The following is a 10927-nucleotide window of genomic DNA, read 5'->3' as shown; positions in this document are numbered from 1 at the left end:
ATCAAACGGTGCTCTCAGATCACACACACGAGTCAATAAAATAAAAGCTACAGAGCATTCATTAGTCACTACAGAAAAAAATGGAGAGCACAGCATCCAGAATATTACAGAAAAAAATTTATATTAGACAAAGAGAAAAAACCCTCTGGTCTGACAGATCCAGCCTTGAAAACACTCTCTAAGCCTTCTCTCCTCATCCTCCACTTCTTACATGTAGGCTACTCTTCCTCCTCTCCTTCTCAGATTGTTTCCATCTATTGTCCGTATCATCATTCAGTCACCTGTGCCACTTGTGCACTCTGAGCTGGCTCATATTTTGTACAGTTGGTTTGATTACATCATTAGAAACAAGTGTGAGCAATTTTGAATCGTTGTGTGTGTAAACGATGACAACTGTGCTTTAGTTGTGCTTAACTTTTGCCGCTTGTGTTTAGCATTTTGCAGCACAAATGCATCACAGTGTGATAAGTGTTTAAGTGAAAGAGAATGTGTTTAGAGTTTTGCAAAAAGTGTGCATGAGATTTGCAAATAGAGCCCATAACTGCCTGAACGTGTTTAAGGTTTAGCAAAAAGAGTGCTTTATTCGGCAAATTGGTTTAAGCTAGTGAGAATGTGGTTCAGAGATTGGGGTTTAGTGTTTTAGCAATTCAGAAAAACTGTAAGATTAAATTTGATTTTGTAATTAAAAATGTATATTAATCTAATCTGAACTGCACATTGTTAATAAGCAGCAACAGCACAACACTGAGTACATTTCTGGTTAATTTGTAAATGCTATTTCTCAGTGTTTGTTTTTGGCAGTGATGCGTAACCCATTACAACAGTTCAATAATTCATCAGTGTGATTGCATTAACAATAAAAATGAAACACCAAGAGGTATGAAACCCAGCTGCCACAGTCAAACAGTGCCCAGCTGTTGCCTGTCATCACAAATGCAGAGGGAGTGGCCAGAAATGTAAGTAAACATACAAACATAACCTTGGGGTATGATGTCTGCCTGACAAATATCTATCTTATTATGTAATCATTATTGCTGAATGTCCTTGAACCTGCCGCAAGCAGTCTGTGAGAGAAGTTACATGTCAATAAACATGCCAGAGGCGACCGTGCAATGCAGCGAATAATTGATCTACCAATCCATGGCGGTTTGGTTAAGGATAATAAACACAGCAAACAATTGTGTTGCTTACAGCAATAAGAGGTAAAAACAACAGAAAATAATCAGAGCAATGAGAAATTGTATTTTGAGTAGTGGAGCTAAACAGAATCAAATATGCATCAGGTTATTTTAACTATTCATACCTGCAGAAACCACTGAAATGCATAGTATTTAACTGACTGAAAAAGAAAGGCTTAAGCAGAAACAATGCAACAGACAAAATCAATCTATGTGTGTGCAAACAGTGCTAAACACTGCCGCTCTCAAATCAGGCTGACCAACCACAGTCACCGCTGATTCAAATGCTGAAATAAATACCTAAACTGGGTGCATCCACTGTTGTTAATGACAGGCGAAGACAATACAATAGCTGTAGTAGTGGTCTGCAAACTAGTATTTATCAAATCTATCAAATTCAGAATGCCGTTTAAATTCCAATTCAATTCCAATTGAATTTAAATTGAGGTAGAAGTTCAATTCTTGAATGAAGAAATTCATGAAACCATTTTTAATCAGAAAAGTCAAATTTGTCAATACGAATTTTAAAGTTCACCTTGTTTGAAAGTTCTGAAATAGTTTTAAAGGGGCCATGAACTGAGAAACCAAATTTCCCTTGATCTTTTGACATATAACAGGTCAATATACTATAAAAACATCCTGTAAGTTTCAGAACTCATAACCTTCTTGTTAGTTTAAAAACAGCTTTTATTGAAACCAAGCTTTATAATGTGCCACTTTATGACGTAATAGTGTGGCTAAGCTCCTCCTCCGCAGGAGAAGATCAACGCCTGCTTCTACAGCACTGCCTCTTTAGCCCCGCCCACTGAAACACGCTTATAGTAGAGATGAAATACTAGAGAGGCAAACACAGGATTACTCCATCAACAGAACCATACAGATTACAAGATTACAAGACACTGTGTAGTGTAAGTCTTTGAATGGCATTCTTTGTGATCTTAACATATCTGCAACGCGAGCACTGTTGCGTCATGTCGCGAATCAGTTTCTCTTTCAGGTCAGAAGCGGAGTGAATGCTTGTATGTCAGAAATAGAGCAAGACATCAGTTTACTGTCAGGGATTTGTTGTGTCTATCCGTGCCGCATCCAGTGTAGACAGTATCGCCGATTATAATGGGTTCTGTTGTCTAGTCGTGTTGCGCTGCTCGCACAGTGCTGAGTCTGACTAGAGGGGATCCAACAGTAATGTCGCAGCACATAAGTGTGAGTAAATGTGCTTTTACCACTATTGCATTGTCCATTTGATATAAACTGAGTATTTATACCTTTTTAACTCAAATGACCCATGTTGTTTTCAGAGTAACTTATGTCACAGCAGCGTCCATCTGTTATTTTAACAAGCGAAACTGTTAGCAGTGGGCATTTACTTGCGAGTCTTGAATGCGCCCCGCCCATAAAAACAGACCATTCTGCAGAGAGGCTCAAAAACAGGATAGAAAATAGCCTATTACTTCTAAATTATGATGTTTTATATGTAAAATCACACTAACATTATAAGTGAACCTCAGACAACATTATAAAATAATAAAAAATGCAGTTCATGACCCCTTTAAATACCTTGAGGTTCGACAGTTTGAAATATCTAGATTCACAGACAGACAGACAGACAGTCAAGCAAGCAGATGATAGATAGACAGATAGAGAGACAGACAGACAAATGCTGTGTGACCAGGTGGATGCTGCACACTGGTGGTGGATGAGGAGAGATCCCCTGACAATGTAAAGCGCTTTGAGTGCCTAGAAAAGTGCTATATAAATGTAATGAATTATTATTATAGTAACACAAACAGAAAGACAGTTACACAAATAGACAGACAGGCAGAAAAATAATTACACATATAGACAGGAAGACAGACAGACGGAGGAGGGAGGGGGGGGGAGAGAGAGAGAGAGAGAGAGAGAGAGAGAGACAGACAGACAGATAGATGACAGCGAGGGACTAGGGGTGTGACGAGATCCGATGTGTCTCGCGAGAACGTGACGATATCCTCACGCAGACCTTTCAGATATATTTGCATTACAGTGGGTTCACCAGTGGTGGTATGTAAGATATTTTATGTTACATCAGGCAAGTGGCCGCATGATAAGCGGGAAAATTACGCAGTGTAGTCTTTTTTAATAGTAAATCCCCTTTGTTTGCCAAAAAATCTTGTTTGCTTAATTTTCAATAATTAAAAGATAAATGATAAATTAAATTAATATTTTATGCCTTCGTTTGATAACCAGAAAAATGTAAATACATGACACAGAATTTCTGAGGTAAAAAAAATTCATAAGGCTACTTTAAGAAAAGAAATGAATAAATTAAGTTGTTTTATGCTTTCAAATAATTAGACATGCTAAAACACAGAATTTGGTAACAATAAATAATATGGTGAGAAAAAATAAAACATTTCATAGGGCCCTAAACATGTAATTTTTGTTAAACTTTTAATAAATTGATGTGAAAATGTATAAGTTTAATGATTTTAATTAATTAGACATGCTTTTTAATTAATCAAATTTAATTTAACTATTAAAAAGGAGTCGAGAAAAATTAAAATGGAAAAAACGGAATTTGGAAAAAAATCAAACGGAATTTAGGAAAAAACACTTGACTTGACTGACTGCTTCACTTCCACTTTAAAGGGATATTTATGTTGTTTATTATTTATTTTTATTTATACTATTTATAATTTTTGTGCAATTACTTGCCTGTCAGTTGAGTTTGTGGCAAAACATTTTGCAGTGTTTACATGTTGTTTATTACTGCATAAAATTTATTAAAATAGATGTTTAATTTCATAAAGTACAAGTTGATTTCAAAATGCACCTACTTTTTTGCATTTTGTGTTTTTCAGTTGAATAAAAGACTATTTTTCCCTATATATTTCATCATTGAGGATTTCTTTAAAAAAGTCTAAAAATCTCGTCTTGTTCTCGTGAACCCAGTCTCGTGTCTCGTCTCATCTCGTGGGATAAGTGTCTCGTCACACCCCTACGAGGGACATTTCACTCACATACTGCTGGGCAGATAACAATAACACTGTATGGCACACAATTACTAGTTTTTCCAACAGCATGTGCACATGTACACAAACAAGGGTCACACTTTGATAAGTGCCTTTAGTTCCCCCATGATTTTGCAGCCTTTGAAGCAGTGATAAGCTTGTGCACATTCTTGGCTAACATACCCTGCCTCCTACACGCACACAACAGAAGAACACTTCCGTATTCCGGCGAGACTCTTCAATTTCCTGCTGCAGCTAACAGTGTGGTCAGGTGGTCGACTGCTGCTCAAGGCCCTGGGCTAGTAAGGCAACAAGTGGGGATGAATTATGCACTGAGGAGCCCAGAGAGCCCAGTTGTGCCCTTAAGCGATGCAATTAACCTCAATTTCCTCTATAGGGACCATCACAATATTAGTATACCATAAATCACTTTGAATAAAACGCATGTGCTACATGACAAGCCACCAGTTAATTACAGACTAACCTCCAACCCTCTGCCTCATGCTCATCATTCTTACAAATGCATTAAACCTAGTATCAGTCAAATGATCCACTATTAGTGAAGCCGTTAACAGCTTCTGTATGGCGATGCTACACCCTCACAGTCGGATTCCCATGTTCTCCTGGCATCTCTGCCCAACACCACTGAGTCACGGGGTTACTAAACCCACAGGGCCCCTGCTGAACAGAGTCACCTCTGCAGCCAAGTTTAGCTGCCCGCTATCACCTCCTCTCCTGCTAGAGATAGACCATGAAAGGTTCAATGAGTCCAGTCATTTTGAGAATTACAAACGACTACATTCTGCTGCAAAGCATCCTTTCAGGCTATTCATTACACTGTAAAAATGATCTTATAGCTCAAGTAATACTAGACAGCCAAAAATGTACTTGGTTTTAGTCATTTTTTGTTTACTTAATATTCCAAAATTATCTCAAAGCAGCTTTTATATTACAATATAATGAGATTTTTTGTTTTAGGAATATAGGAATGAAAGGCTTAGCAAAAAGATTGGGATAAGGACGTGACAGCTTTTTTATGCTTTTTCATGTGCACAAGCCCCTCCGCCCCAATTCTTACTGCATTTCCTGACTTTTTAAAGTCAAACCAACAAGTATCATAGGTTAGTTGATTGATGCATGTTTTGAGAAAAATAAAATGGTTTACTTCCATTTGCCCTCATCAGAGCATGCACTAGGGCATGATTAATTAATATGGCTGCATTGTTTGACCACTTGCCATTTTTTGTCTTCTTATCCAAAGCAAATGACACTGAATTGAAAGTACACCTTTTTGTCAATTCATGCATATGAACCCATAATCATAGTGTTGCCAACATAATACTTTGCTGTTTGAGGTACAGGGACTTGCAGTTTATCATCTCAACAATTGTCGAATATTTAAAACTTTCACAGAAAAAAAGGGGGCTATGTTGAACTCAATAATAAATGACATAAATTTTAATAAATTAATTATTTATTGTTTTGGAAGATAATTTAGTTTCTGTATGCTGGAGCTGCACTGAAGAAAAGATTATTTCAATGAACTTCAATGAAAAACCTTGAACAATCATCTCGCACAACAAGACTCTCATCAAACATTTAATAAAAGCAGTGCCTCTTGCAACAATAAACGAATTTTGAAACTACATTTCTGAATAGGAAAATATATGTTGTAGACTATTTCTCATTGTCTAAAGCAATCAGAGTTAAATACTCACACTGTAAAATGATACACAAAGCATTTCCAACCCGATGGTCTCTCCAAGAAATTATATACACGTCCTTGAAAGAAGGATCTAGAGAGTGCGGGACGGGTGGCGCTGTACACGGACATGCGGGGATGGAGGTGAGATGCCTGGCGTTGAGTGATCACTGCCGGCTCCGCAGACGCCGGGGAACTCATTCCGAACCGCACACTGTCATTTCGCATGTGCAGAGCTTCGCTCATCTCCAGTTCTGAAGGTCCAATAGTCCACGAAGGCTCTGTCGCTGCACTGTGAGGTGGAGAGCTCATGCTGCTACAGAGAGGAGACTTTCACGGCTGATCTCTCACCCAATTCAAAACTATTCCAACTTTTGATGGGACGGACACAGATGACTTGGTTTAGTTTGGTTTTATCGTCTGCTTCTCCTGCGCTCAAAAAAAGTAAAACGCACTTTTTGCATGGCTTCATTCGTGTTTCAGGATGAACAGCAGCATCTGAGAGTGAAGTGCAGCTGGCAGGACAGGAGGCTGAAACGGCGCATCAGCAGCGGGACTTGACTGTCTGTCTGCATGAAACTACATGCATAAATACTCATAACTCAACAGTGAGTGACGTACCAGGAAGCACATGCCACATGCCATTGCCAACAAAGGTAACTTTGGGAATTAATTAATTTATTCATCAAATAAGGCTAAAGTCAATATACTGCAATAACATACTGCATGTAATAGTACATTTCTATAAACTGAATTCTATGCAATAAATTGTTTAATATGAATATATAAACATAAATTTTTAATAATGAATAGTAACATTTTCATACAAAATAAATAGCAAACATAATATTTCATGCTATATATATATATATATATAATTATTATTATTATTATTTAAAGGTATTTATTAATAATATTTAAACGTATATAGCTAATGAAAATAGTTTTACAAAAATAAATTGACAGCTTTTGAGAAATGTAATTAAAACAATTAAGTCATATTAGATTTTATAGCAATAAATCAATTTATAAAATATTATATGAATTTATTTCAGTCTTCTAGAATAAACTGGGTTTTAATCTACATGGTCGCCCACCCATGGGCAGCGCCATGGTGATGTCACATGACCAGTTGTGTCATACAATCAACTTTAGGTAGTTACTACTACTAATATGTTCATACGTTTATAAAATATGGTTTTTCAGAGATCAGAGCCTGTATAGTGCAAGACTCAAGCATTGGTGACTATAAAAAGCTAATATGGAGTCTAAAACTACTCAGTTCCCTTTCATGGGAACTTCGAACTGCGTCCTCTAGGGGTCGCTATGGGGAACACCTCGTCGTGACCCATGTCTGAAGCATACATTGAAAAAACGCCTATTTATACTATAGTCGCACCGGTAGTGACGTCATGGCTGTCGCCGGCCAACGAGTTGGTGTTTTTTCAATGTATGCTTCAGACACGGGTCACGATGAGGTGTTCCCCATAGCGACCCATAGAGGACGCAGTGTCTCGTTCCCTACTCAGGGAACCATAGTTACATATGTAACCTGATACGTTATCTCCTACAGTACACAAAATGTATCTCTGACAAGTTCTCATTACTTTTTTTTTCATTCTTTGGTCACTCAAAAAAAAAAAACACTACAGAGTTCCTCTATAGCATCAACTGAAACTAAACCCTATATGTATCTGACATAATAGCAAGTCTGGTCATTGTCTGCTGTGCTGAAAGAGTTTGAGTATAAGCTACACTATGTTCAGATGATCTCTACCTACATCTCACCATGGCCTATCTTAATATCTACTTGACAACAGTATCTGTCATCACTTCACTGCCACACGACAGTATTTGAAACCTGCATCTCAGTGAATCAATACCTTCCTGAGTTCTCAAGGGTGAGGCACCAGTTCAAGGTCATGCTGAATGAAACTGCACCTTCACCTTTTTCCAAACACAAATACACACTAACAGTTTTTTCTTTAGACAAATGGCCTAAAAATTAGGCACTAAGGTTTATTTTTTGGTTTATGTTCAGCTGGCTCTCATTCATTCCAGTAATACCAGATATTTTGGCATTATACTGACAACTGCATGGATGCATGAAGTCTGCTGCTAACTGTGATTTCACACCAGTTGTCTATCTTTTGTTTTATACTTTTTGTCCATGTCTTTCTCCATAACATAATACATACACCCATTAAACATTTTTTTTTTGGTTCATGAAACTGTAGCGTGGTAGCTGCGGAAAATGCCATTTAGTTTTGTAGGATTATCTTTAGAAACATTGTTTTTAAAATTTACTTGGATGCAATTAAAAGCGATGCAGGGAATGCCTTTTGGTTTATTTAAGCACATTCATGTTCGCAGCTCCCCTAGTGTTATTAAATAAAGATCATTCTGAATGTGGAATGAACTTATTTATAAAAAATTCAGCTGCATTGTCTTAAGACATACAGCAGAGAGCAGCATTTTCATTGACCTGCCCTCCCTCCCTTGTCAAAACAACAAAACATTATCAGATCTTACAATTCATCTGATCTCCCACTGGCTTGATAAGCCTCTGTTTGAGTTGACAACTAGTTGCTTAACAGCATATTCCTTCATAGGCCTAAAAATCTAGCAAGATACAAAGTCGATCTTAAATGTTATATAATACAGCCATCCTAATTTTTTTTTTTCATATGGAACAGTAAAAAATGAACATTACTCACATACTTTATGCTCTTTATAACTTCAGGCTCCAGATTATCTTATTTCGGTAAGGAAAAAAATTTATTCACCTCATGCCTTATTCCCAAAAAGCTTTGGAATAACAGGTCTGCAAGAGTAACCTGTTAATATTCATTTTTAGGAGTGCTTATATGACTTGCATTTGACAGCAGTGTGAAAAATCAAGCCACCTATAATGTTATTAGTCAAACATGGCATGCACCTCGCTGTGAAGAAATTGCTTCACAAGCCTTGCCATCACAACCTTCTTCTCAGACGTTCTCAGCACAGACCATAGCACAAATTGTCTCAATGCCTCTCAGCAGCAGGAGCTTTTTCCCCAATTTGTTACATTCTGAACTTTTTGTAGGTACTTATCCTGACCTACATTTTGACCCCAAGGACAGAACATCAGTAATCCTATTTAGAATGGTGGTGCAAGTCCTTTGACTTCAACGCAGGCTGTAAGCTTTAATTAGACTCATCTGCTACTTGGATCCTCCACAGAGCCCTCTAATGGAGGTAAACGGAGGTATTGGATCTAAATGGTAGAATATGGATCTGTAATGATCCATTTTGCTTGAGAGACTGGGAAGAATGACTATATTTGTCTTTTATGTGGTTTGTTTTGATGTTTGGAGCAGATGCTAGTGCTACCTATGACTCCCTGCTGAAGAAAAGAGCTGGCTGGTGAAATGTCATGAACGCTTTCTTTATATGGTGGATTTAATGCAATGCTTTTGAGCACCAACCATACAATGAACTGTATCATAAAGCACCTATTGGGGTGCCTATTGATTGAGCCCTGCAGAGCTCAAATTCATTATAGCTAGAGTGGCTTTTGATAACATGTTGTTATGTATTGCCTAGAAAAGTGCTTCTCTCTAACTGAGTAGACTCTGTCGATTCTCAGCAACATGAAATTAACTATTGCCAACCCTCAAGCGCAGTTACCTCACTTCACTCCATCACACCCTGAGGGATTAAACCCCTTGCTTTGCTTGCCTTTGTAAGTGTGGGTGTGTGTGGATGTTCTGCGGGAGTCTAAGGTAAAGCGGGCTGCGTTGAGCTCCTGCTCAGTGAAGTGAGAAGAAGAAAAAAATCACTGCATATTTTTATCCACTGTGCTGGATTTAAACAACTGGAATGGGCTGGAAGGGAATGTTGAATGTCTTCATGAGATAAAGAGGTTTTGTTATAACTGATGAATGCCCTTTGATCGAGTTGGTGGGTTACCAACAGCTCTCCTGTCCTGGGAAGAACAAGTGTATTTGCTTGGGAATTCAATGGTGTCTGCCTTTTATGCCTAAAATCATTGATCTTCAATGCATTTCATGTCAAAGATGTCAACGATTGGCTGGGATGAAGTCCCTGGGGCGATCCATGAAGCTATACAAAACCTTGAACAGATACTGATTGAAAAGAGAGAATTCACTGCTGACATCAGGAATACTAATGCGGTTCAAGGTTTTTTACACCTGAGATTAATTGGAACAGAATAGCTCTTCAGTGCGCCCTTGCTTGTCTATCTCCTCATGGAGTGTAAGTGCTTTCACCTCTCCTCACCTCTTAAATGTCGTCGAGGCAATATACATCCTGACTAACGACTTATAAACGCTCTTTTATCGGCAAATCACCATGTTCGAAGAAAGTGTACACCGGGAAAAAAAGCACAAACGATGGTGACAAGTGAGTGTCTGGAAAGAAGCTGCATGGTGCCTCAGACCATTGCAAAAAAAAAAAAAAAATCTAATAATATAATAATAATAAAATTAATTAATTAAATTGAATGAAAATGAGTAGGCCTACTATTTCTGTGAATCCATTACAGACAGTGATTAGTATCACTAGTAGTAAAATTTCTATATTTTTTACTCAATTATAAACGTTATAACATGTACCAAAAAACAACAACTGGGTAACACTTTAGAATATGTTTCACTGACATTAGTTAATGATAGCTAATAGCATGAAATGATGAACAATAGTTTTAATCTTAATCTTAATAGTTGTATCAATCTTGGTTAGTGTTATTAATATTATTAATATGTATATTAATTTATCTCTCTCTGTACAGTCATTACACACACACACACACACACACACACATATATATATATATATATATATACACATACATATACATATATACATATATCAATATTAACAATGAACAATAGCATTATGAACAAATATGAATAATTAATTTGAACAATGAACACTAGTGTATTTATAAATTAGCATTAACCTAGCTTAATAAATAAATGCTAAAAAAAACATTTATTGTTAGTTCATTATCCCAGCCTTATTGTAAAGTGTTACCTTTAACTGTTCATATGAAT

The 10927-nt window shown here is 37.1% G+C and overlaps 1 protein-coding gene across 1 annotated transcript in view; it reads right to left on the bottom strand.

Moving 5' to 3' along the window:
* kcnq1.1 (potassium voltage-gated channel, KQT-like subfamily, member 1.1) overlaps positions 1–6418 on the bottom strand; it is a 35404-nt gene extending 28986 nt beyond the window's left edge. Inside the window, exon 1 of the mRNA XM_016511963.1 lies at positions 5887–6418. Coding sequence (XP_016367449.1) covers positions 5887–6182 — 296 coding nt within the window. The 5' untranslated portion in view covers positions 6183–6418. The remainder of the gene's footprint in view (positions 1–5886) is intronic.
* Between the last annotated feature and the right edge of the window lie 4509 nt (positions 6419–10927).

Source organism: Sinocyclocheilus rhinocerous, unplaced genomic scaffold (genome assembly GCF_001515625.1).
Source record: "Sinocyclocheilus rhinocerous isolate Xijiao unplaced genomic scaffold, SAMN03320098_v1.1 scaffold2340, whole genome shotgun sequence".
Classification (NCBI taxonomy): domain Eukaryota; kingdom Metazoa; phylum Chordata; class Actinopteri; order Cypriniformes; family Cyprinidae; genus Sinocyclocheilus; species Sinocyclocheilus rhinocerous.
Note: the sequence above shows the minus strand (reverse complement) of the source record. Positions and strands in the feature narration are given on the sequence as shown.